Source organism: Falco punctatus (assembly GCF_963210335.1).
Source record: "Falco punctatus genome assembly, chromosome: 15".
Taxonomy (NCBI): Eukaryota; Metazoa; Chordata; class Aves; order Falconiformes; family Falconidae; genus Falco; species Falco punctatus.
Window position 1 is genome coordinate 16,542,302 of NC_137595.1, and position 25,918 is coordinate 16,568,219.

At 48.2% G+C, this 25,918-nt stretch overlaps 2 protein-coding genes across 10 annotated transcripts in view; both read right to left on the reverse strand.

The window, feature by feature from the left end:
• Positions 1–2,389: 2,389 nt before the first annotated feature.
• NKRF (NFKB repressing factor) lies at positions 2,390–11,016 on the reverse strand. 4 transcript variants are annotated; one of them, XM_080365722.1, is made up of 4 exons: positions 8,514–10,530; positions 8,001–8,387; positions 7,059–7,180; positions 2,390–4,878 (listed from the first exon to the last, which is right to left on the reverse strand). In XM_080365722.1, the coding sequence occupies exons 3-4, from the start codon at positions 7,162–7,164 to the stop codon at positions 2,891–2,893; spliced, it is 2,094 nt and encodes a 697-aa protein (XP_080221848.1). In that variant the 5' UTR covers positions 7,165–7,180; positions 8,001–8,387; positions 8,514–10,530; the 3' UTR covers positions 2,390–2,890. The 4 variants fall into 4 exon arrangements, with proteins under 4 accessions (XP_080221848.1, XP_080221847.1, XP_080221849.1 ...); XM_080365721.1 differs by having other exon boundaries at positions 8,001–8,091; positions 8,223–10,530; XM_080365723.1 differs by lacking the exons at positions 8,001–8,387; positions 8,514–10,530 and adding an exon at positions 10,647–11,016.
• Positions 11,017–11,604: 588 nt separating this feature from the next.
• SEPTIN6 (septin 6) overlaps positions 11,605–25,918 on the reverse strand; it is a 32,411-nt gene continuing 18,097 nt past the window's right edge. For 2 of the 6 annotated variants that reach the window (XM_080365762.1, XM_080365766.1), the window contains exons 6-10: positions 21,676–21,772; positions 21,240–21,408; positions 20,614–20,746; positions 19,726–19,916; positions 12,716–14,030 (exon numbers count right to left, since the gene is read on the reverse strand). In XM_080365762.1, the coding sequence (XP_080221888.1) occupies positions 14,006–14,030; positions 19,726–19,916; positions 20,614–20,746; positions 21,240–21,408; positions 21,676–21,772 (615 nt within the window). In that variant the 3' untranslated portion in view covers positions 12,716–14,005. Of the gene's footprint in view, positions 12,501–12,715; positions 14,031–14,085; positions 15,193–17,719; positions 17,764–19,725; positions 19,917–20,613; positions 20,747–21,239; positions 21,409–21,675; positions 21,773–25,918 lie in introns of those variants that run through there. The other 4 variants (XM_080365765.1, XM_080365764.1, XM_080365763.1 and 1 more) reach the window with 4 other exon arrangements.

Genomic DNA, 25,918 nt, shown 5'->3' on the forward strand with positions numbered 1-25,918 from the left:
GGAATCGTATTTATTTTCCTCCTGCCTTATGAGGGGGAGAACAGGATTTAGACTCATGCCTAACAAAAGCCGGTACTGCTGCTTAGCTCTACAGTTAAGGTAGAAGCTGCCAGGCTCTATCAGTCGGGATTTATACCCGCTGTGACAACAGCTCCTTCCCCCGGACAGGCCTTTCCGTCTTGCCTAGAGCAGCCTTTTACCCCTGCAGCCCTGCCTACCATTACCCCTGCCCCTCAGGGGCAGTGTCTTAACTGGTCCCCCTACCGCAGAGGGCCGGAGCCATGCTGCCTCAAGTCACCACACTTGTTCCTGCAGCATTCCCTGCGCAAGGTTTTCCCCCACTCCTCACACCCACTAAGTTACAGACCAGCTCAAAAAAAGCCCCCAGGCGCCACCCCCTGCGCTGTGCTCCTCAGGGCGACCAGAGCCAACCAGCAGCACCACAACCATTGCCCCTACACCAGCTGCAACCGTTCCTGCAAGTAGAACCTTTCCTGGACAGGCCAAGTCATCTGGCAGCCACAGAAGCCCTTGGATCAGTCCCTCCCTTTTTGTACGTGTCTTGCTAGCTACTAAAAAGAGAAAGGATAGACCGAACACATAAGGCAGCCAGAAACAAGAACAGTACCGAGCTGAAAATAAATACAAAACCCCACCTTCACACCCTTCTTAGGTAAGGCCTTCGTCACAAAAGTCCCACAGTGGCTCTCCAGAAAGCTTACAGCTACAGCCCCCCGGAAAGGGAGAGGCTGGCAAGCCCTTCGCTCAAACCGCTGACCCCCTGTCACCCAGCCAGGCCCCCAACTAACCAGGGAGGCAGCAGGCGGGTCCGGCACAGAGGTACTGCGCTCAGCAAAGCCAGGTGGCCCAGAGTCACGGCCACTAGCCAGGAAAAGCAACACCCTGTGCAGCCTCATGCTGGGCAGCTAATCCTGGTGAAGCACCATCACAATTAGCCACCCCCCCTCCCCAAAACAGAGCTTTTTTACCCCAAATACTGCAGTGCTGCACTTGCTGCCTTACTTGGCATCACAAAGCTCTGAAGACCTGCTGCATAGCCAAGTTAGGGAGGGGGAGCTGCACCCCGGCTTGCAGGAATATCGTCTAAAAAGTACCAGGCTCCTTCTACTCCTACATCGCCATCTGCTAGAGCCCTGCCTTCTCTGGAACAGGATTCGGAAGCAGAGAGCAGGAGCAGTGCATGCAAAAACTCGTAAACAACAAAAGCCAACATACTTTCAGAATGAACTGCCAGATTACTTTTTGACAACAAAGACAGCAGCGTGGTTTTAAATCAGAACTCCAAGAGCTGGCAGCAGCTGTGCTGCAGCCATCCAGGCAGAGGCACAAACGCTTGCTCTTTTCTTCCTTGAGCAAGTCTTACCTGCCAGGGCAGCCTCTTCCTTTCCATGCTGTAGGGATGAAAATGCCTCTAACTGCACATCACCAGGATGTTCTGCTTCATCAGTAGAGGTCAGTCACTCTCTCCTCAGCACTGAGAGTATTTAAAAAGAAAACGGAACAGGAGGTGAGGAAAAAAACTAGAGGATGACATCAGACGAGAGAGACAAACACAGGCAGCATAAAAACAAAAGCAATAGCTGAGACACGACACAACAGAGGAGACAAAATACTTCATTAGGACTGGCTTCATGCTGAAGAATCACCAGCGTGCCTTACTGTGACAGAAACACCGCAGCATCTCTAGGCACGTCTCACTTTCAGCTCTTCCAAGGTCAATTCCTAAGCTGGATGTTTTCCAGGCACGCAGCGAGCGTTCCTCCAAGGCTCACAAAGCACCGTGTCCTGTGGTGCTGCTGGTGGAACGGCACAGGCAGAGGTCAGTCTGCTTCCCTGGCGAGGAGAGGAGCCCTCCGGCCTCCCGGCAGCGCGCGCCAGTCCTGGAGAGACGCCAGACTCACACCACGCATCGGAGCAACACCAGAAAAAGTTTACTTGTGAAGCGTCCTTGACAAGCACAGGTACAGTAAGGGAGTAGAGAAATAATTAGGCACAGACTTGATTTTGCTCAGGATTAAAGAGCTTATATTCAAAGTAAAAAAATAAGTTATATAACAGTCCCCACAAGCTACACCAGCATCTTCGAGCGTGGGTTCTGCATTTACCTCCAGTTTTTATATTTCACACTTCACCGTGGTATTTGCACATGTCAAGCAGCGCTCCAAGGTGAAAATGCACTGGAATTCTCTTAGTCTGATACACTGACGATTATGGCACATTCAGTAATTCGCAGGACAGAAGACTCAAGGTACAAATGTATGAATAACCCTGTGCTGTTGCACTGGTTAAGGAATCTCTCTACGTACATACACAGTGGAGACAAGACCTCGCTACATATACTTCTCAAGAATAAATGCAGCTTCCATACTTCTTTTTTTTTTTACACAGTGTGACAAATCCTGCTTTTTTCCAGAAATAAAACTTTATTTTTTTTGTCATTAATACCAGCTTTACATACAGGTTTATTTCCCCAGACTGCATTTCCTTTGCTTTTTAATTTTTTTTTTTTTTAAAAAAAAAGGCTTTTTTTCCTCCTTCCTCTGTCAGAAGAATAAGGGAACTGTAATTTTAAATTATGTCAAATTCCTTCTCATTGGATGTGTGTTTTTGCTATTACAAAACTATTAAAATGTGAAGGAACAAGTAATATCAAAGACACATACAGTGACAGCACTACTGCTTTGGGGTTGTGCTAACATACTCGAACAGAACTTGGTCAGTTCTAAACGTCTAACAACATTTTAGAAATTATATTAACGAAGTAAAAGAATCAAACGTTAATATAATCCAACAACAAAAAAATGCAGCATCTCTTTCTTTAATTAAGTATCTAGGAAGCTCAGTCTCTGGTCAAATGGGACACTTGACCTCAGTCTGCCTGAGGCATAATGAGCTCGTAATGTCCAACCTGGCCTTCTTGCTTCAGCTGGTCTAACAGATCCTCCTTGCGCCGCTTCCTGCTTACCACCAAGTATCTGTTGTGCCCCTGCCCATGAGATTTACTTTTAAGACCATATTTTTGGGCGATCTGATGTATCTGCTTCCGCTCATCCATGGTCAGTTCTCTAGAGAAAGTCAAGTCAATGTGACTCTCTGAGCGTGCATAGTTTCGAATGATCTCTTCAATATCTCTCTTAGCGATTTTGTTCACCCTTTCAACATCAAGCCCAAGTCCCTCCCTTTTGAACTGCTCCTTCACTGAAATAGGCTCCCTAATGCCTTCACCGTCTTTCCCTAGGCCACCCCCTGTCCAACCCATTTTTCTTAAAATTTGATTCCCAATGTTGTCTTCTTTGATCTTCTGCTTGAAAGCCTCCTCTGCTGATCGACCCCGAATCTCATTTCTGGAGATGACATCTTCGACGGTGCCTTTCTTTAGGTTATTAACAACAGTTGGCTGAGTCTTTTTGAGGATTTTCACAGCTTCCTCTGCTGCCTCATGCTTGACAGATTTTTTCACTCCAACTGCTTCTGCGATGAATTCATCTTCAAGCAGCACCTTGCATTTCCATCGCATGCCAGTCATCCTTTCAAAAACGTACTCCACTGTCATCTTGTTGAACTGGGCAGTGTCATTCAGCGTACACACCGGGTTACTGGAGTTCTCATAAATCACGAGGTCCTTCAGGTCCTTCTTCCTCCCAGAGCCCCGTGATGAGCAGCCCACTTTCTGAACCTGGGTCACTTTGATGGCTGCTATATTTGACTGCATCTTCTGCAGAATTTTCAGTGCCTCCTCAGCTGCTGCATGCTTGCTGGTCTTTTTAGTGCCAAAGCCCTCAGCGAGGCAGTGATCCTGTAGATACACTTGACACCGCCACGAGCGATTGGGCATTAATTCGTATTTATATTCAATAGACATTTTGTTATATGAGGCAGAATTGTTAAGTATTCCTATTGCATCGCTGGCATTCTCCGTGAGGACAAAACTAGTCCAGTGTTTGTTGGTATTAGTGGAACCTTTCACGGATTCAGTCCCAGGCTGCATCGGGACACAGTCCCTGTTGGCAACTACAAACTCCTCGTGAGGTTTGAGAGCAGGAGGGAAATCTGGGCGGCTCACGCCTGCCTCACACACCACCAAGTCTTCGTGATAGGTGTGCTTGAACTTCCGCTGAATGACTCTAACTTCCACAGACTTCTTCAGCAGCCTGACTGCCAGCTCTGCGGCTCGATCCCTGGATCCATTTTTGCTGCCAGCGTAACCGGTGGTCAGGTAGACATTCTGACACCGCACTTCACAAGCAAAGCCATCTGTTAGGAGCTTCTTGCTCTTGGGGAGGTCAGCAGGGGCGATTTCTTTCAGAGGAACATAAATATATTCAGGATTTGTCTTGCATGCCTGAATCGAACGTGTCAAAAGATACGTATAGTTAATTTTATCAGTCCCGGTGTTTGCATCTGGGTTAGCAAGATTTTTCCAGATAGCTGCTGACAGTTTCTCGATAAAACTCTGCTTCAGCATTATAGCTGACGGAGGGAAAGTCTCTGATGCAGACTGGACAGTTGAAGGAGAAACAGAAGCCTGCAACACGCTGCTTGTGGTAGAGTCCACACTATTCACAACCTTCTGGGCTGCTGCTGCCTGGCCTGCAAAGCCAAACCCAGCTGAGTTGGAGAGCTGGGGATCCGCCTCCCGTGCACTCGCCAACGAATTTGTACAGTTTTCAACTGGCTGTGCTATGCTGTTTGTATTTGCCTCCTGGTTCACCTCCTGCATTTGGTTGTCCAGAGAATCGTCCTTCCTGTCGTCCTTCTCAGCACTGGTGACAAAGTGTATGGGCTCAAAACGCGGTCGCACCCGGAACCTGGGGGCCATCTTTTTGGGTGGCTCAGGAATCTCTTCCGGCTCTGGACCTATGGGGTGGAAGAAAATGACAAGATCACAATACGTGCTATGACAGGGAGACAATGTTTTTGGAGAGTGTTCTCCAGGAGGAGCCTGCAGGCTCTGAACACAGGATTCCCACTTCTTAGCCACAAACCAAAAGGTTTCTCTCTGAAGACATGCACAATTGGTCAAATAAGACCATTCATCCATGTGCAGGTCGCTGCAGTGGCATTTCCAGCTCCACAACTACCATACAAGAATCTCTGCATATTTAGTTGCATGAATTTTAGGTCCAAATCACCTGGTCTGCCCTGCAACATTGCCCACCGAACCCATCCAGTCGTTTCTGCTGTTAATCCATTCAAAGCTACTAAAACAAGTAAAAACTATGGCCAATAAAGACAGAACAGAGCAGGACTGCAGCCTCAGCTCTGACTCTGCCACAGGGTTGCAGGATGATCTCAGATAAACTACATGATCTTCAGGTCTTCTCATTTGATGGAGGAACACAGTAACACTGAACCCTCATTTCCAAAACACGCAGGGCTGTTAATGACAGTGTTAATAGAAGCATATTTTCTGTAAATATAACTACCCTTGGCTGAAGGACACCAAACATGGAGAAATCTGCCCGAGCCTCAGGCGACAGCTGCAGCGGCCAGGGGGGCCCATTACACATTACTGGTAGACCTCTTGTTTCTTAACCAGAAGAAATGCCAATGAGGCAGAATATCCTGAGATGCACAGCTACTGCAGAAAATGAGAATCAAATAGCTGATAAGCAAATATGTAACATCTAAAAGATGGTTATACAAGACTTCTCATGGGAAAGATTTAGCCCCCACACACTGAAGCGGTACATGTGTGTAATTTCATCAGAGGAGCAAAAGGCCACCTCAGCACCCTGGAATGAGCTGCCTAATCCACTGCCAATGTGTGCAACCATAATATAGGTCAGGCAACACATCTGTCTAGACACCACACTACCATAGCGTATTTATCACAGCCCGGTGCACTGCAGATGCAAAACCCACTTTGCATGCGGCATAAACAGGCCTTCACATTTAGATCAGGTGAGAAAGCTCTTACACATGTGTTAAATCCTTCAGTCATCAGTTTTGATGAATTATGGCAAGGTTTAAATTTCTTGCTCGGTTCGGTATTTTGATGATTGCACTGCAGCAGAATCTAAAGGCTCTCACCAGCAGAGCAGCTTTTAACGCTGTCTGTGTAACATGCAATAGGGAACCCTTCCCCTCAGCCTCAGAGCTGCTGCCTGAGAGACAGACAAAACACGGGAGAAAAGCAGTGGTTTTCTCAGTTTTGCAGCTGGCCCATGGAAGCACAGAAAGACTGCTGGGTGTCAAAATCAGGGAGGAAACTTTGGCAGAGCTAGGGATTATATCCAAGCCTAGAGGAGTCCTGTGCTTTCTGACCATTTGTCCTTTAAACAGCCAAACTACTGGTACTGCCTCACAAAGCAAGGGCCTGCCTGCTCACACCCACAACCTGCACACATCAACAATTCCCCCACCCCTCCCGCCCAAGAGAGGGGCGGAAAGCTCCAAAGGTGCAGGAGAGGAGGCAGCGGATGGAGCCACTGAACCACCAGCCCCTCTGCCTGCTGCATTTCCTCCACTGGAAAAGCTACAGCTGGAACACTGACCCCTGAGAGCAGGGGACTGGGCTGACATATGCAGGTCTCTTCGAGGCCCAGCAGGGAGAAAAAAATAAAAACAACAAAGAAATAAATTAATGTCCCTGCAATGCTCCAGGCAGGTCATAAGTCAAAAAGCTAAACCCCATGTCTCCATGCACATGTACAGTCCCTTCTCAGGTCAGAACATCGCTCCTCACCACAGCGAAGAAGGGCATAGATTCAATTCCCTTGAACTGAAATTACATAGATTCAATTCCCTAACACTATCACTAGGAAAAATCAACCACCTGGTAATTTCAATGAAAAACTACATTTTCTTAAGTAAAAACGGAACTCTGCATGACTTATGTACACCCCACAAATGGCAGAGGAGGGGAAGCAACTGCAGTCTAGCAGAGTACATCATGGTTACCGCTTTTCAGTTTGCCATGCTGGCTCTCTCGGAGGTGGCCCCATGGCACACCACTCTCCCCATGCTCCCACAAATGCCCACCAAACAGTGACAGGGAAGAGTATCTCCTTTGACACACAGGCAGATATACTCACTGTCAGACGGAGAGTGGTGTCTTTTCAGCTTCCTGCTAGGGACCAACTCGTACGTCCTCATTTCCCCAATATCAATGCCGTCGGCCATCTTGAGAACCTTCTCCATGACCTGCAAGCCATATCTGTGTGGATTCAACAGCAAACCACTTTAGAACTGGTCCCACAGCAACACACACACAAGCTTTTATTATGCAAAACAAGAACTAAAGCTGCCTGAGACATAGTACTTGATGCAAGGGAGACACTTCCCCTATTTTGCCAGAATATTATCGTGGAACCTGACCACGGGCCCCAGGCTAGCTCAGCGCTGGCAGAGAGCCGGCACACCAACTAACAAGCTACCTGGCTCCAAGTGAACACATTTGCGAATAACAAACCATAAAGCCACCAAACTATCAGTGTTTTAAACTTAAATACATTATCTGTCAAAACACAACATTTGGCAGAGTTACTAGGAACACTAAGGAATGCAGGGGTGTGGAGGAGTCGTCTCCGTGGGCATCAGAGCATCAGTGAACTAAACACCGGAGCGACTGACTGGCACGGAACTCTTGTCTGGGTCAGCAGCCACAGACTGCACGTCACCAATACTGACGCTGCAGATGTCAGATGACAAAGGCACTGCTCAGCCTTTATCGACCGCTCTTTAAAAAGCCATACTAATTTCTGGCTTGGTAGTTGTAACTGAAACGTTCCAAATCTCTGAGCCACGACAGACGTGAGGTGGCTGTATCAAGCTCTGTGCAAACCCTGACCCTGCTGCAGCATGCCTGCAGTTCCACACAGGCAGGACACGCACTGTACAACCCCATCCCTCTTGGCCTCACAACACTGACCATCTCAGTTTTCCACCACTCTGGGAATTTGTCACATCAAGCCGTGTGCACACGCTGAAGCTGAACAAGAAAAAACCCCAAACTTTTCTAAGCAAGGAGAACTTACAAACATGGCCTGAAACTAGCCTCTGACAGCTTCACACTGTGGCTCACAAAGAAGAAAAAGCAATCTTGCACCTGCTGTGTGGTCCGCTCACCTTCAAAAGGCAAAAAACATCAGGTCACTGCCCATGGACAGGAGTCCACAACTGTCCCAGCAGCTAAAGCTGCAGTAACTTGCATGAGCTTTTAAATACTGCTGTTCCAAGGGCTCTGGAAATGTACTCACGCTCCACTCAAGAAATGCCCTTCCTGTTCCTGATTTAGAGGGCCAGGCAGAAATAAGATCCATTCAAATTACTAGGAGAGAACTCTGAATACACACTACTGTGGTCCCTGCTTCATCTGAAGGTACACAGCACAGCTCAGCCCCCGGCAGCGAGGCAGTGGAACCCTACATGGGAAGAAAATGCCAAGAGGGATCAAAGGGTGGCAATACCCTCATTCTCCCACAGCCAGAAGGGAGCGGGGCAGGAATCTCTATTCCTCTCCCTGGCTTACAGAGAGAAGAATACATTACCTGTGATGGGAACATGAAGGACAATACCCTTTTCCAGCAGGGTGCAAGAACAGCCTTAGATTTGACGTGAGCGTGCCTCTCTTCTTCACAAAAGATGGAGATACCTGGGGCTCAGATTTCTGCATGGGGGAACATCGACCAGTCCCAACGTGTTTGTCTAACCTGGCCTTAGACATCTCAGGTTGTGGTGACTGCACATGGAGGCGGAGGAACCCTATCCCTCCAATGCCTAAAAGTCTCCTGGGCGTAACTTAAATGTTACCTCTTATCCTCATCCCTCTAGCTCTGGAGCACAATGCTCCCTGCTTCCCCCCTCTCCATTTTGCAGCCACTTTTAACACACCTGATAACACAAGGCATCTTCTCTCATCCATCCCTAAGCTAAATGGATCCTGTTACTGAATGCCTTCCTCACAGACCATGTTTTCTAAGCTTTCTGGACATTTTCCATGTCATCCCCCAGCAGAACACACCTTCACATTTCATCAGCAAAGACTGTAATGAACAGACTGCCTTCAACTAGCACATGCTCAACATTTAAAAAAAAACCCACAAACCAAACCAAGCAAACAAAAAGCCAACCCAATGAACTCAAACCAACAAAAACTCCCCAAACTTTGAAGTTATTCACTTGATACAGCAACAACAGCTCTCCCCAAGCAGCAAAAAGCAGTTCCAGAGAAAGCTGTGGGTCTCCTCCCTTCCCCAGACAAATCTTAAGTAAAGCTGCCAAGTGCACGTGCCAGTGTAGTGCATTCACATTCATGCACAACACAAGGTTTGGGGACACATCCTCGCTGATAACGGCTCTGCGCTGCATCGTGCCTAAATCTATTGCTCACGTTTCCCCCAAGAGCTGCAGATAGAGATGTTCATCAGGGAAAGTACATGTGCTTACAGGCTTAAGTTGCATCATTTTTTAGGATTTGAGATCTTGGCACACAGTTCTTCACTTCTGTCATCAGCCCCCCCGTAACTATATTATTGCATTGATTCCCAAAAGCACTGTCGCAAAGACAGTGTGCCATTAAGACTGCACATAAACACATTAAGATGAGCTGATGGACCAAGAGACTATAAAGCTTAAGAAGATACTACTCAGGCTTTGGAATGTGAAGCTGTTTTAAAACTATGTTCAATTTTGGTGCTTGCAGAGCAGAACTGTCTAGTACTTGGATTTGAAAGAAAGAAGAAAACATGCACGTCTACATTTAAAGTCATTGGCGTGGCTGTGTACAAATAACACAAAATCCTGCCCAACAAGGCTTCAGGACAGTAACGTTAATACAAGTCAAACTACATGCCCTTTAGTGTTTACAAGCTCCTCCGTCCCTGCACAGTTTGCTGAAGTTAGTCATTAAGCAATTGCCTCTGTCTTTAAAGCCTTATGTCCAGTTAAAAATAATCGCAACATCAGTAGTGGCAGTTGGGAAGGGGTGACGTTCCTACAGATCTCTGCAACCTTGCTAGTGGTGACAGCACGGTGGTTTCTGCGTGTTAGCAGTAACCCTGGCGAAGGAAAACCTCTTCTCTCAGAAAAACTGAGCTTTAAGGGGACTAAATAGGCTGCCGGAGGTTTGGAGGGCCACTTTCACTTAAATTACAAAGCACAATACCACACGCTTAACGAGTCTTCAGGGGTGGGACATCAGGAACTACTTTCAAAACACATCTATAGACTTTCTCAGCAGCTTGCTCCCCTCCACATACGCATGTTCGAGCCAAGAAAACTACCCGGGAACCGAAGCTCTGCCCCAGCCCCTTCCGCCGTCACTGCAGAAGCCGGCTGGGGCCCAGGCTGAGCCGAGCAGCCCTGGGCCACGACGGGAGCCGGAGCCGCTTCTCCTCGCCCGGCCCCGGCTTCAAATTCCTGCCGCACCTCCGGGCAGCGGGACAGGCCGCCCCAGGCCTGGGGGGTCCCGCGGAGCCGGGCTGGCACCCCGGGGCCCACACGCCTGGCAGGCAGCGGGGCCCGCCACAGCCACCCCGGGCGGCCGCCTCAGGGCCCGGGCCCACCTCAGGGCCTCCCCCGCGGCCCCGGGCCCACCTCAGGGCCTGCCCCCGGCCACACCGTGGCTGCCAAGCCCCCGCCCGGCGGCAGCCCGGTGCCGGTGCCGTCCCGCCGGGCCTCACCTGCAGCCCATGAAGATGTGGTTGGTCCAGAGGACGGAGAGCGAGAGCAGCTGGTCGATGGCGGCGCCGGGGTAGCCGTGGAGGTGGCGGAGGATGAAGCGGCGGCGCAGCCCCCATTGCCGCTCGGTCTCGTTGTACTGCCGCCACTGCTCCAGCACCGACTCGGGCACCTGCTCCGGCTCCGGCGGCGGCATGGCGGGCGGCGGCTCGGCGGACGGTCCCGCCCCCGCCGGTGGGTGCCGAGCCGCCGGGCACAGGCGCTCACGGCGGCGGAAGCGGCCCGGGCGTGCCGGAGGGAACCAGGCCCCACGTGCGGACCAGGCCGCGGCTCGCCGGGGAGCGCCGCCCGCCCTCAGCCCCCCCCCACCCCCCCCCCCCGCCACTCGGCCCGGCCCCCCCGCGCCCCCCGCCGGCCGCCGCGGCCCGGTACCCCCCGTCACCCGCGCGGAGCGGCCCGGCCGGCGCCGCGTCACGTGGCCGCGCGTCACGAGCGCGCGAGACGCCGCGAGAACACGCCGCGCCACACGCCGCCGCTGCCCCGCGCCCCCTGGCGGCTGCCGCCGGGCCGCTCAGGGCGCCGAGCGGCGGCGGGGACCGAGCCGCGGCCCCCACAGGCCGCCGGGGGAAGCGGCGGGGCGGGGAGAACGGCCCCGCCCGCCCGGCTCCGGGTGCCGCCCCAGAGGCTCCCGCTCGCCGGGCCCCGCGGTGCCGGAGCGAGAGGCCGGGTTCCCCTCGCTCTCCGCGGGGCTCGCCCCGGGCAGGCAGCGTAGCGCCGGGTGCCAGCCGCCGGCCCCGGGGCGCTGCAGGCAGCCTGGCGGGCCCGAGGTGGGGTGCCTCCCCCCGGAGAACCGCCCTTGCCACCCCCGGTGCCCACGAAGCCAGGCTGAGCCCCCCGGCCCTGCGGGCACCCTCAGCCCCACACCGACCGCGCCAGCAGCAAACACGACCGCACGCATGCTGCCTTTCATATTTTTTATTTAAATTTACATGAAATTTATAAAGGTATGGGGTTGAACAGCGCTGGTTCCTCAGGGTTGGCGGCGTAAACCGGGCTCTGGGCCTTTGTACCGAGGCCACAGCCCCGGCATGGGGAGAGGAGATGGTGGCGGCCGGGCAGGGCCACGGGCCAGCGGGCTGAGGCGTGAGGGCTGGGGCCTGTGCGCTCCCGGGCACCCGCGCCGGTCACTGTGCCTACGGTACCGGCTGCCAGCATCGCCTCTCCCTCCTGATGCCACTAACTTTTTTCTAACTTCAAAGAACAAGAGGTTTCATTAGGGAAAAACCCCAACACAGTACCGCAGCCTGTTCCGTAAGGTGGTGAGACACAGGAGGACACCAATGAAAACACATAATTCTTCTTACTTTATTTCTTTGTTAAAATGATTTCGTGGCTGCCAGCAGAGCAAATTGCACCGTGTTTATATTTCCTTTGACTCTGAATGCACAGTTTCCAAAACCAATCGAACGACCGCATATTGAAAATATTCCTTAGGCTTCACACCTCATGGAAGCCCATGACATTTACATTATTAAAGACAAAATTAGAAAAAAAAATATGCCCGTAACAATGTTTGAAAATGTATTCGCTACATTGTTAGTCCAAACATCATTTCTGTTGCTCTTCAAAATCCCAGTTAAACAACCAGTTCCCCCCGTATTACCCTGTCTTGTCACACAAATTACAAGACACTTCAATTTTAGCTATCATGCAAGTCAGTAAAAGAGCTTCTTCCCAATACACTAACACTGAAGATTTCCCCCCCCCTCCCCAGACATAACACCCTTAAACTCTTCTAGAAGTGGCAGTCTTCTCCCTCAGACCCAGTGCAGCTGGCGAAGACAGATTAAAAAAAGCTACAGAGAGAGAAAAGGGGAAAAAAGAGAAAAAAACAGAAGATTAGCAAAAAAGAGAAAGACATTCAAAAAGCAAGAAAAAGAGATGCAACATGAAAACAGCTGACAGAGGAGAGATGGAACCTCCTTGTGGTAGCTCAAGTACTTCAAGGAAATCACACAAGTAAAAACGTTTTCCCTTTGAAGTCTTTAAAAAGACTTTATGTAACTTTAAGTAACATTCTAGTAAGGCAAACGGTCAGGAAGAACAGCTAGTGACCTGCAGTTTCATAAAAAAAAAAAAAAGCCACATTAAATGGTTCTTTTAGCAGATAATCTAGAAATCACTGACAGACTGACACCGACTGGTTTTGGCAGCAAGCCAACATTTGACAGCAAGTCAAAACTTGTAGTAAATACTCAAAGAATTATTGAATAGTAAATACATTATTTTAACTTGCTTTAAAATACCCCACAAAAACAAACCCACGAAACAGTCAAAGATTTTTAGGGGAAATAAAATTGTATTTATGGCAAAACAGAATACCTGAGAATATACATGGCGATCAAGAGTTTTAACTGCCTTGGCTGCCAGAAACAGAGGCCAGGCTGTTGCGTGATCGGGGCTACTGCGTAAACTTTGCTGCCGCCGCAAGCAGCGAGCCAGACTAACGCATCGTATGCAGAAACCACTCGTGAGGCTTCGGCATCATCCAGACTACCTTTCAAGTAAAACTCCCAGCAGTGCCTTGCGCTAAAATCAGCATTACCTATCACGGCTAGGTCTGAGGTACGCTCATCTTCCAAAAACCCAGGGTTTGCAGGGTTTTTGTTGAAACTATTTGGCAGCATGCATCCTGATCTTTCAGCAGGGTCAGGATGTGTGGATGCACCCACATACAGAGAACTTAGCCTGCACACAGTGTGACTGAAGGATCAGGGTCACAACAAGCAAGTCTGAAATGGAAATGAGGATTAAATGCTAGTCTTCAGGTAGCATGAATTAGCAAAATAAAAAATAAAAGCAAATAAAAAAAGACAGATGCTGTCATGAAAATTACATCAAGTATAAAGAGAAAAGAGGGGTTTTTTTATCTCTCAACTATGTGATAATTAAACTAAGGTGGTGTCATCATTCTAACGTCACCAATAAATACATTTAAGCTGTGTTGTTATTTTGCCAGCAAAAATAACTCACAGAACTTATTTCCACATCCCTTATTTATCTGGGTGAAGAGGGACCAGGAAAAAGGGAAATCCATTAATTGTAGGGGGAAGTTAAAAAAAAAAAAGGGGGTAGGATTTAAAGTTGCTGCATCCAAAACCTTGTTAGGACTAATTTTACATTGTTTAATAAAAGCAATAACCACCAGTACATAGTAAAGACAGAATCACAATGAGGATATAGAAGAGAGCAAGGGTAACACCATGGAAAGGTCACAGCTGAAATGCTGTCACGCTTTATTAGACCCTCCGATTTAACAAGTAAATGAAGGTCCATTCCAGCCCATTGTATTCAGGGGTAACTACTCAGTACAGAGCCATGGGTTACTGTAAGAGAAGGGCAAAGAAAACAAAAAACAAAAGAAGTAAATGTTAACCAGAATTCACTGTCTGATGAAGTCTTTATTTAAAAACAAAACTCATCCAGAAATACACAGAGAAGACACCTACAGGCAAACCACAGTTGCACTTGGCCAGAGTGAACTCCTGGCCCCCGTGAGCAAAACACCCTCCTTCTCAGTGCAAATCTTGCATTAAAACAAGGCTTTTGCTGAATAGAAAATACGAGAAGCAACCTGCCAGCACCTGCAAACTTCTAAACAGATGCCAAATAAAAAAAAAATTAAGGTAATACTTTTTGCATTAAAACCAGATATTGTTGGAATCACTGAGAAGAAAGTAAAAGAAACATCATCATCATCTTTCTTCACAAACACTGATATGTACAGCAAGGTGACCAGCTTTCCCTGAGATTGGATCCAGGATGTGCATCCAGGCCAGCACACTGAGAGGGAGACAAGGCAAGAGATCCTTCGTGACCCCTGCAGCATTCAGAGAACACTTAGTTGCAAACCGTGGATCCAAGTTTGAGAATCCCCCAGGCCTGGGGACTAGAGGTCTGGACTCAGGCCCACGCCTGCGAGGATGTCAAGTTTTTTTGCAAAAAGTCCTTTAAAATTGAGTCACACATGGCGGCACAGGATGGTAATGAGGAGTTAGATACAGCAAATTAATAAGGGGAGAGAGGGCAGCTGGCCTCTTGAGACAGCACGTCCCACCCCATGGCAGCATCGAGTGGCATTCAGAGCGGTCCCACAACAGGGGCTAAATGCACACCAACAAGCAGCCGCGCTCTCTTACCATGCAGCCCTCGCACAAAACAGAGGGAGAGACAAAAAGCTGAGCAATTTTGAAGAGGGGATGCTAGCCCTACGAGCGCTCGGCAGCCTGCACTGCCCAAAGGGGAAGAGATATCAGCCATGAGCACCTCTTGCCAGTTCCACGCAGGCTGTTGCCGAGCTCTTCGCCAGAACAACCATAACCCAGAACAGCCAAGGGTGCGGACTCTCGCTTAAAACAAAACGGTGAGCGCAGGAAGGGAGCAATGAGTAAAGGTGAGCAAACAGGCACAATGGCATAGCTGCGTGTTAACCGAATGTGGGGGCATTCGCTTCTGGTGTGAAGGGAAAGGTTCTACAGGAAACCTGAACTGAAAATGAAAGAAAAAGGCAGATTAATGGTTTTATGGATTAATGACAAAAACCAAAATAAGAATAAAAATGTTTCCTAACACACACACACAAAAAGGAAATGTTGCTCAGTGTTAATAAGGTTTAATTTGATTACAAAACATGCTTTATGCAGTCACAGGCATACACGCACACACACTCAGCAGTGGGATGAAGCAAATTTATTTTCTAAAACAATCCTTTCACAGTGTTGTAAGCTACAGGACTCATCAACTGTGACTTGTTTGTATCCTTGCAAAACAGTGGAGCCCTGCAATACTTTATGGATCAATATGGAGAGTATTTTTCTGAATTCTGGAAAAGTACCATATATACATATTTAATTCAGCAATGACAAATGCCCATTGAAAAAGGCACTGTCTGCATTTGTATAGTGGGAACAAAGAACTTCATTGGATTCAAAGCCTGGCGTACAACAGCGTGTAGTTACGAGGGCTGCCAAAAGCAATCCAAAACCAACACAAATCAGTAATGTTCACTCTAACTGCACTTTAGCTGTGCCTTTGTACTCAGCACCAGAATGAACACTGTTATTCTTTGAGCTTATTTTTTCACTATCAGAGCCTGATAAGCAGAGAATTGTTCTTTTCGTTGTTTTATAGTTACCATTAGCAGCAGAGACATTCATTCAACTGGACTGCTCAAGATGACAGCAAGCTCCAGTTCGAGTCAGTGCAAGACCCTTCTGAAGCTCTCCTGTTAAGTGGAACGTCCCATTGGAATCAAATTCAAATGCCTCTTACTGACAGCGTAATGTTTCCTCACTTTTCCATTTCCCTTGGTGGAGCTAAGAGGGAAGGAATCCTGGAAACCAGCTTTTCCGTATTTAAGGGCAGACCTTAAGTTAGTTTGGACTGTACCCTGGAGAGAAAGTAAATCCTAGCTTTGTCTGCAGGGAAGGGTGGACTCAATGCTGAGGTTTTAGAGCGTTTTACAGTTAAGTGCTGCTGTTTCAACAGGTCCCTCCTCTGAGACACCTGTGCACCTCACCTGGGGTGCTGTCACCCTTGCCTTGCGTAATTAGTATTGCTGCTCTGTCAAGAAGCAAGACATTCCTGTGGGAGCTTTCTTTTTCCTCTCACCAGAGAATCAACAGCAAATTAAAAAGGCTCAATTAAACACACTCAACCTTGCAGTAAGTAGACCACTGTCATTAGCAGCTTAACTAATAAGCCTTACCAGGATGCTGCTCTCCTGCCAGGCAGGTGCATTTCTTACACATCTTTGTTTAAATGAGCCTTTGTTTTACAACAGATGCTGGCACTTTGCACTGCGGATGCTTATGGCCAGATTTGTTAACTCTTTCAGGCAACCTTATCCATTCCACAAGCCTGCCCATGACTGTGTGGCCACCTTACATCCCTGCTCACGTGCAGCCAGAGACAGAGTTGCAGCAACTGGAGCAGAACAGACTCACAGCGTAACACCACAATCTCTGCTGCAGTGGAAACTCTCTATGCCTTGGCAAAAGTCCTCAGAAACTCGGATGCTGGCCTTGTTCAGGGGCAAAGTGCTCTGGTAGGCTTTCTGGACACATCTTGAATACAACTTTCTTCTACCACTAGCCTTACCCAACTGTGGGCACATTTGGCATGACTGCCAGGAACATGGGTCTGAGTCCATCTGCTGCAACTGAACATCCAATCCACGGGCGACTCATGTGACACTTAAAAATGTCATAAAGTCTCTCAGTCTACCTTCAGAGCCTTCATTATGTGCTAAATGCTCAGTCCATCATCTCTTGTGGTTTTGGATGATCAGCTGTAATCGGTCAGCAGGTGAATAGTGGTTTGGTTAGGTCTGGTTACTTGGCTGTAGCTTCTTTAACACCCCCTCACACATACACACACACACACACACGTGTACACACACAGTTTGGTGATTCTCTGGTGCTTTGGGACAAAGGAAAAGCTCTAGGTGTGGCAAATTTTACCACCCTTCAGTATGTGAAGGGCAGGGATAGAAGTCTTGCATCTACTTTCACCTGCACTGTAACCACGAGTTAACGCTACAACTTGGAGGGGTGGGAGGGAAGGAGGAGAAAGGAAAAAGACATTTGCATGGCTAGCTGGGTGCTATCATCAGCACCACATCTCCATAGCAATTGTTGCCACAGTATCAACATGGCCTATGTGATTAAAGAATATAATTTATTTCTAAGGGAGATGGAATAAGGAAAACAGAGCCAATAAAGTGCTGGAAAGGTTTAAAAGGGAGAGGACCTAATCCTTATTTTTCTACATTTCATGTCCTAATACTGAGTCCCTCTGCATTTTACTTTGCAGAATCTTTGAAGACAAACTTCACTGCACCCTTCTTTGACAAGTGCCTATATGTAGAAAGAGACTGGTAGAGCATGTGTAGTAAGGGTGAAAGCAGAGGAAGATAGAGAGAATACTTATAGGCTTCTGGACTTGCACAGGGTCTGCTTTTTTAGGAACTGTAACTGATCCCACTGTGAGGTCTACATTAGTTAATGACGCTTACCAGGACAATGTGCCTCATGCACCATGCAGCCAAACAGCAGCTAACTGTAAAACAGCATACATGTAAGAGCTAATAATGATGAGAATAATGTAACAACAACAAAAAAAAACGCCAAACAAAAAAAAAACCAAATCATGATTAGTGCAAATTACAGAGCTTGGGTTTAACAGAGTCACCTGTGAAAGAAAAAAGGCTAATGTACTGTCAGCCACTAGTAAACAAGATACAATTAAGCTACAGCTTGTGAAATTAATGGATTGTTAGAGATATTTATGATCTAAATACTGAAATTGGTTATTAAGGACAACTGGAGATGTTACAGAGTAAATAAAGCAGCACCATTTCTAACACAGCTATTTTCCTGGAGGAGAAAGAGGCCTCCTAGTATCTTCCCAAGCCTTACTCAAGCACTAACCTATCCCCTTCATAGAGTTTTCTGTGCCCTTAACCGACAAGGATGGTACCAATGATATTCCATATGAATGTGCTTGGTGTCAAGGAGCTCTTCTGAGATCAGAACTGCTTCTAGGAACAAGAGTGTGACTTGGGCCACTGCAACTAGTGGCTCATACTAAAGGGCATGTCCTCTCCCTTTTCTGCATTCCTGACCCTGGCTGATCTCAGGGCTGAAGTTTGCAGTCCTCAGCATGTGGATGTCTGAGGGCTCTCAGCATGAAAGAACTCAGCTGTGTGCTCCTCACACAGTCCAGGCTGGGGAGAGAGGCCTTTCCCCAGTCAGTCTCAGGCTCCTCAGTATGAAAAGATACTAAACCCCCCTGAAGGTAATTCAAAAGCGCAAATCAAAATACACAGTGGAAAAAGGAACGAACAAGCGAGAAAAGGGCAGCACGAATTGCTCATCGCAAAAGAATGTTGACACTAAAGCAGCTCCACCTCAAAACGAAAAAGACTAAACTAGGATTTCTGGTTACTGGGTTTTCCCTCTCCTGTCTCATTCGATTCCAAGCTTACCAGTCAAGGGCTATTTTCCCTGACAAACAGTCCTGTGAGCTCTCTGGGCACATGCCGTATTGTTCATATTAACAGCACTTCTCCACGTACTTAAGACTGTGTAGCGCAGGCAGGATTTACCCTGGATTTGCCCCAGGGATGTGCAGAGAGGGGATTATGGCAGTGGTAAAGCAACCAGAACCTGGTTTATCTGTGCACCACTCTTTGTACACATGCTAAGGTGGCACAGCACTGTGTTTTGGGAAACATACCACAAAGTGAGAAGAAAAGGACCTGCTGATTGCTACGTGAACTGGGAGGACTGTTTCAGCTGTACAGCTGGCTGCTCCCGACCAGCTGCAGAGCATTAGCAGCCTGGCATTGGCACTGCAGACAGCCCAGACCACAAGACCCTAACGAGGGGCCGGATCCTGTCACACTAGTCCCTGGCATGGGGAAACCCTGCTAAAGTCACGCAGGATCTTCTCACTGTTTCTGTGGAGAGCAAAAAGCTGATTTAGGGCTGGAGAAGAACACCAGCCCTAACAAGGAACTATGACCTATCCCCTAATTTTGCAGCCTTATATTTTGCACATTCCAGAATTCAAGACTATTAGTCTTGCTGAGTAATTTCCACAGTATAAGCTTTTTCCCAACCTAAACAAATAAGACTCCGAGACAGGACATGCGCCTCTCTGGGGGTAGCGGGACGTCCCTGCTATCTGCACCCTAGCCTTGGCAGCCAATACTGTCCCACTTCATTACAAGCACTGACAGACCAAGGGAGGAGCAGGGAATCTCAGGGAATAAAACCAAGTTCATCCTCTCCCATTCTGTCAGCAAACAATGAGGGAAGTGAGCACTACTCCCTGCTCTTCAGGATGACAGCTAAAAGTAAAATGCTTCCAGCTACTAAACCTTACTACGGATTAAATCTGGCTGCAAACCTTCCCCTGGTAATGACTGGTTAGGCTGGAAGAGAGATATGAGCACCCAGAAAAACAGTAAAGGAGAACCATTACCAAAAAGCAAATACCACTGGCTTAGCAACTTACTTTTTTCTTTCCTTATCTCTTTTCAGAGTTTGCGATCCTCCAGCCTGCTGAGCTTGAGATTGGAGCAATTCAGCTGCTGTCTTCCTTTGTTTAAATGCATTTACTTCATCATCCAGAGACTTCTTCTTATCCTCTAGCTTCTTTTTTTCATCCTGATGTAACTTCTTCAGGCGATCAAACTTCTCGTGTAGCTGGAGGGAAAGGAGAGAGGTGAGCAGGGCCCAGCACTACCAGACATTCTGTTCACAGGAGAAGGGAAGATGGAAGGATCCCATGAGATCTGAGCCTGCAAGACTCCCTTGGTCCCTACATTGTTTCTAGCCCCCTGAGTTGTCACTGTGTAGACAAAAGGCAGGGAACAGTCCCCTTCCACAACAGCTTACAAACCAGGCAGTGTTCTAGTGATGCACCATCGCACAGACTGACAACAGAGGATTGGGAGAGTATAATCATAAAAATAAAAAAAAAAAAAAAAGTAAACCATTTCCAGGGGTCTCTGCCTTATTCCTCTTTAAAGGTCAGTAAATTAATGGATTTTTTACAACACTAAGGAAGTTGTATAGGTATATTTTTTATATAACAAGCTTATATGTGGGGCTGTTTCTCTCCTTGAGTTTTGCCACATTGCAACTCTCCATCAGAATCAAGACTATGGCACTTTCATGGTGCACTAGGTTGTACACTGCAAACACTGTGATCTAGTCTTGTCCCACAGGAAGAACGTGTCCCCATGTCCCCTTAATGTCACCATGACCCCAGTCAAACTTCAGATTTCTTGATAAGAAAGTCCTAAACTGTGGTCTGCAGAGAGTGCTTTGGCAGCAGCTACCTACTTTGGAGTGGATCTATCGCTCACAACCATGAAGAGACAAGTACTGCAGTCTTCACCTCTTTTTCAGCCTCCTTCAGCTCCGCTTCTTTCTCTTTGACCCTCTGGACAAACATCTGCCTCATTGCCTCTTCCTTTTTCTGCAGTTCCCCCAGAAACTCATTTCTTTTGGCTTCGTAAGTTTCTTGTAAGCTAAAAAGAAAGGGAAGTCCAGTGATATGACTTGGGACAAACTCTGCTTCCCCTGAGCCTCTGAAATCAGGCCCTCACCATGAATATTGCTTGCCCACAGCACTTTTCCTACTCACCCACACGTGCCCAAGGTCTTTTTTATCCAACTGTTTCTGGGGTCTGTAAGCTACTGCACTTTTCTGCATGTTGAATGCTGGGCAATTCAAAGAGACCAGCTGGCAACTAACACTAGTTCAGAGGGACATTGCTGTATCTCTCCAGCACAGACATTTCTACTGCTACACTTGCAGTTTCACAGTTAATCCTGCACATGCTCTCTGTGTTTTCACCTTCCCTCACTCAGCCAGCACCTTTGCTGAAGTCTGAATTAATCTGACCTGGCAGGTTTTCTTGCCGCATTGGTCTTTTACGTGTTCTCTCAAGGACACGCACACACACGCAGCGCATGAACAAAGCCAATCAGGAGCTCTCCTGTCTCCTCCAGGGATCCCACCTGAAGGGTTTGCTGTCTGGATCAGTGTCCTTGAAACCCATCTCTTCCAGCTTACATCGCCGGTACAGCTCATAATGGCGTGTGTGGGTCTGTTCACGAAGGTCTTCCATGTTCACGCGAATCAGCATCTCCCGCAGCTTCACAAAGTCACAGTGAGCTTCGTTCTCCACTGTAAGAAAACATGACAAAGGAGTAAGATGGGGGCAGAAACAAAGGTCTCTTCCAACACTCTCCACCTGTCTACTCCTCCAACAAGTTTAACAGCCCTTCCAAGCAGAGAAAACTGTTACTCCAGGCCTAACACAAGGGTTTAACAAAGGATAATTCCCAGTGAGATACTTAAGTCCAGCAGCCCCTTACTTCTCTTAGGAGAGCCCACTGCCTCCCAGCAGGAGTGTCACCATTCATGCTACGAAAATCCCAGGGCTCAACTCACCCTGCACTGTGCCCCAGGGGTACTGACGAGCCTTCATCATTTTGTTTCCTATTTTCAGCTCCTCCGTGCTCCCGACCACTGCAAATGGCAAGTGGGCCTGCAACACAGTTAATGATACCTGCGTTAGTCCCTCTCCACTCGGGCTGACTCACCAGCACACAGAGATTAGCACAGCCACTGAGCAAGACAGTCATTATGCACACACAAATCTCAGGGAGTCTAGTCACTGGCCACTAGCCCAAGACAAGGGGGGAGAAGGGAGGCTCCTTTTTGGAAACCTTGTTAGTGCTACCGCTCTATATCCTCTACCTGGCTGATCCTCCCAGCCACAGGGTCTCAGGTGAGATGAGCCAGTGCAAGACTAGCATCAGAATGACAGCTCGAACAACGTGCTACGCGGCTCTGACTGCGGTGCTGTCCCAGGGGCTTGCCGTGGCTGAGGAGAACATCTGCACAAGCACAGAAGCAATAAAAGAGGTCTTGGAGCCTTCTTGATTCCATTCCCCCACCACTCCCTCAGCTCACACTGCAGCACAAGACAACTTGCTCTGTCGGATGGTGAGATCACAGTCCCTCCTTGACCCCCAGAGTAACAGCTCTTTCCTCCCCACGTGCCTCAGCCCTGCTGAGGAAGGGCTGACCAAGTCCCTGCACACCGGCTCAGCCTGCACGTCCACATGTGCGCCCAGGCCCGCGCCAGGCTGAGCTGGGAAGGACTGGGCATCCCCGGGGGCTGTGCTGAGCCTGCCCCCGCTAACACTCCGTAGTGCCTCGCGCTTCCTGCGGCTGTGTTGGGCTCGCCCTCGGCACCCCCTCTCCCAAATCCTGCAGCACTCCTTTATCAAAACTGGTTCCGAGAAACCCAGCGGAGTGCCAATGGCTTTATAAAGTCCTCGTGATGCTGATGCTACATGCAGCCACAGCTAGATGGCTGCACGGCTAGGGGACAAAGGAGACCAGATCCAGGGAGATCACACCCATGAGAAGGGATCCTGGGGAAGGCAGAGCAGAGCTGTACCACTAGCTCAGCGGTGCCTTGTTACGCTCTTCAAGCCAAGACACACACTCCACAGAATACAGTTGCTACAAGCACCTGAAGGCTGACTAAGAACAAGAGGGATTTGTTCTGGAAAAACTCAGAAATAAAAAATAAGTCACTTTTTAGTAAAGAAAATACCTTCTGCAGAGAAACTAAGAGACTTGCCCAGTACAAGCTCAGCAGAGTTGGAACAGAGAGTCCTGACACCTCTCTCTAGGCTCAGAAGACCTTACCTTACACCCCCCTCCTTCCCCAAACTCGGGCAGCCAAGCAACCCCCTCCCAACCACTGCCATCATACTTTGCTGCATTTATCCGTCATGCAATAAGTGAGATCTCTCCCCACCTCCGCTGGCTCCTGGGAATTACATTGCATTCTGCTAAGCTGCAAAGAAGTGCAAAGTTTCAGCACTTAAAAATAGTCATCTCCCTTCTGCTGAGTTTTGTGCCGTGACATTTGTTAGCTAGAGCTATTAAAGTGCACCGAGTTCTGGGCAGTTAAAAGGGCCCCAAAAATATGGAAAATCAGTGACCCTGGACCGCTCTCAAGAGCGGGTGGTGAAGTCTTAATCCCACAGGTTATCTGAAAACTCGGACAAGTCAAGTTCATGACAGTTGGTACAATCAAAAGGTTTCAGAGATGCTGCTTTCTGCTTTCAGAGCGTGGCTCATACAGTCAAATTGCAGTAGAGCAAAACTGCCTGCAAGCACTCGCAAAGATGGGCTCCTCAGCTTTCACTGCTTGGCTTCCCAGCTCTTGCACAGGACACAGGCAGAGTAAGTGGGGCTGGTCAGTCTGATGGGGCCATCCTGGGCCATGCAGAGGCTCTGCACACTGGGGCCTCCTGGGCCAGTCTCCACGCCGAATTGCCTTTGCAATCAAGTCGACATGCCAGCGCCAGGAGGGACACAGGCCAGCACGGCTGTGCCTGCTCTGTGCAGGGTAAGTTCCCTGCGGGACAGACCAAGTAACAGAAAAAGGAAAGTGGTCTCCTAGGCTGAAGGAATCTGATTTTCAGCGGAAGGCTGTCTGGTCGACCTCAGGGTTGAGCAAGGGCCACATGCCACCTTCAGCTGCTCTGGGAGGAACCGGAGACATCACACCGTGGGGCCACAGTGGCTACTGCCAGGCACTGGGTGGGCTCTGCACCGACTGCAGGTCAGGCTCCTTGCTACAGGATGCACTGGAACTGGTCTGTACCTGCGTTCAACTGCTGGGAACTCTGAAACACCCCAGGTACCAAACCCCACAAAGGCTTCAGCCTCCTCTGCAGGTCTACACAGTGCTATTTCCAGAGGAAAAGCCATCACAGTTCTGCAGCGCCTGAGGTACCAGGCCAGCCGCTCCCCCTCCGGGACACAGGACCAAGTGAATTCTTACTAGTGATAACATGCTCCCCACTGGTGACCACCACAGTCCAGTGGAGCTGCCCATTTCTCTCCTCTTCCCATCTTGCCGCTCCTGGGTGAGAGCTTCTAGACCTCCCTGCTGGTTTCTTCAGACTGCCCATGAGGAGCATCCCATGGCTGGCTTCTCCCACAGCTGTTAATGCTTTTTGTTCACTTCGTATCCAGGTCTCCGGGACAGTGAAGTAATGGGATTTCCAAGGGACAAAGCGAGCAAGGGGAGCAAGAGGAGCAACCTGAGACAGTGGCAACAAACACATTCTAAGGCCACACAGGCACAGCCTGAACCTCGGCCGTCCGTGGGCCTGGTTACCCTCAACAACAGCGTCAGTTCTGCCACTGGTACCAATCGTTCAGCTGCTGTCTTTGCCAGGGAGAAAGTGCTGGTGATTTCCTTCTTCCAACAGCAAGGAAGCTCCAGCTCCCACCATGTGGGACAGCTCACTGTAGCTGCACATGGTTTCGTTTAACTGGCAGGTGCAGGCAGAATATTTTCTCCCGTAATTAGACTAATTCATTCAAGTCAACAGAGAGTTGGAAGAATAGGAGAGCTTGTTTTTCTTATTTAAGAATAAAATCCAGATGGGAAGAGACCTAAAGAATTTTGGACAGTGTTTTCTCTGAACCTCTAAACATATGTTTGGTGGGATTCTCAAAAAGATCAAATCAGTTTCAAGGAGAATCAGGCATCTTGTTTTGAAGATTTGTTTAATCTGATTATTTTCTAAATACTTCACTTGATGCCTTTGTTCATGGTTAAATATTTTTGTTTCTGATCCATGATGGCACAGATTTTAAAACCTGCAGTTAACCAATTCCTGCCAGATCAGGCAATCATTTTGCTGTTTAGTAAGCCAATCTGGAATACAAAATACTCTAGAAAAAAATTCCTAATGCACCCAGCACAAGTGGACATAATAAAGTAAAATGCATGTGAAATGGTGAGTTTGCATATTTTAAAGCCTAATTCTACTTTTCATGCAAAAGACAACTAATGCAGGTTATAAGCAAACCATTAAGTACTCAAAAGACCAGTCTCAATTTTCTCTGTAATTAAAAAAGAAAATAAATAAAATAACTGATCTAGAGAAGCCGCTGGACAGCAAGAAGCACTACTTCAGCATGAAGACTGCATTTATAACCTTTGTTGATCTGTACAGGCAAAGACAATGAAGTTTTCTGTAGAGAAGTACAAACACAAAGGTTAAGGCAACTGATTTAAATCAGAGTTTCCCATTCCTCGATTTTAAACATTACCAAAATCGGCAATTTAAATCACAAACCCAAATCAACCCATCCTGACTCTTTTCCTGGTCTCAATCCCTCCACAAGCTCATTTTCTGACCTGAATTGTAGGCAGATTTGTCTTATGTTGTTAATAAAATCAGTATTTGGATACAAGTTTTCCAGGTCTACAAAATTGCCTTGATTAGATTCAGATTCTGGCCTGCTTAGTCCCCATAAACCTGGTAATTATGATTTATATCAGTTTAATGGAGGATTTAAAGAGCCGACCTCTCTGCGCAGTGTCTGACACAACCCAGAACGTCTATGACCCGAGACAGCAATTCCCTCCCAGGAGACATGTAAATGGCTGAAAGGGAAGACAAGCAGAGGTTCACCTCCTCCCCCAGAAGGGCCAAGGGGAGAGGACTTAACCCTTGGTCATCACACCTCTGGTTCCTTGAGGACGGAGTGATGTTGCGTCTTTGTTTCCAGGAGTAACTGTATTCCTACAAAGTTGAGAGCACTAAGCACTGAGCAAGATGCCATGACAAAAGTACTCTGACCAGGAAAC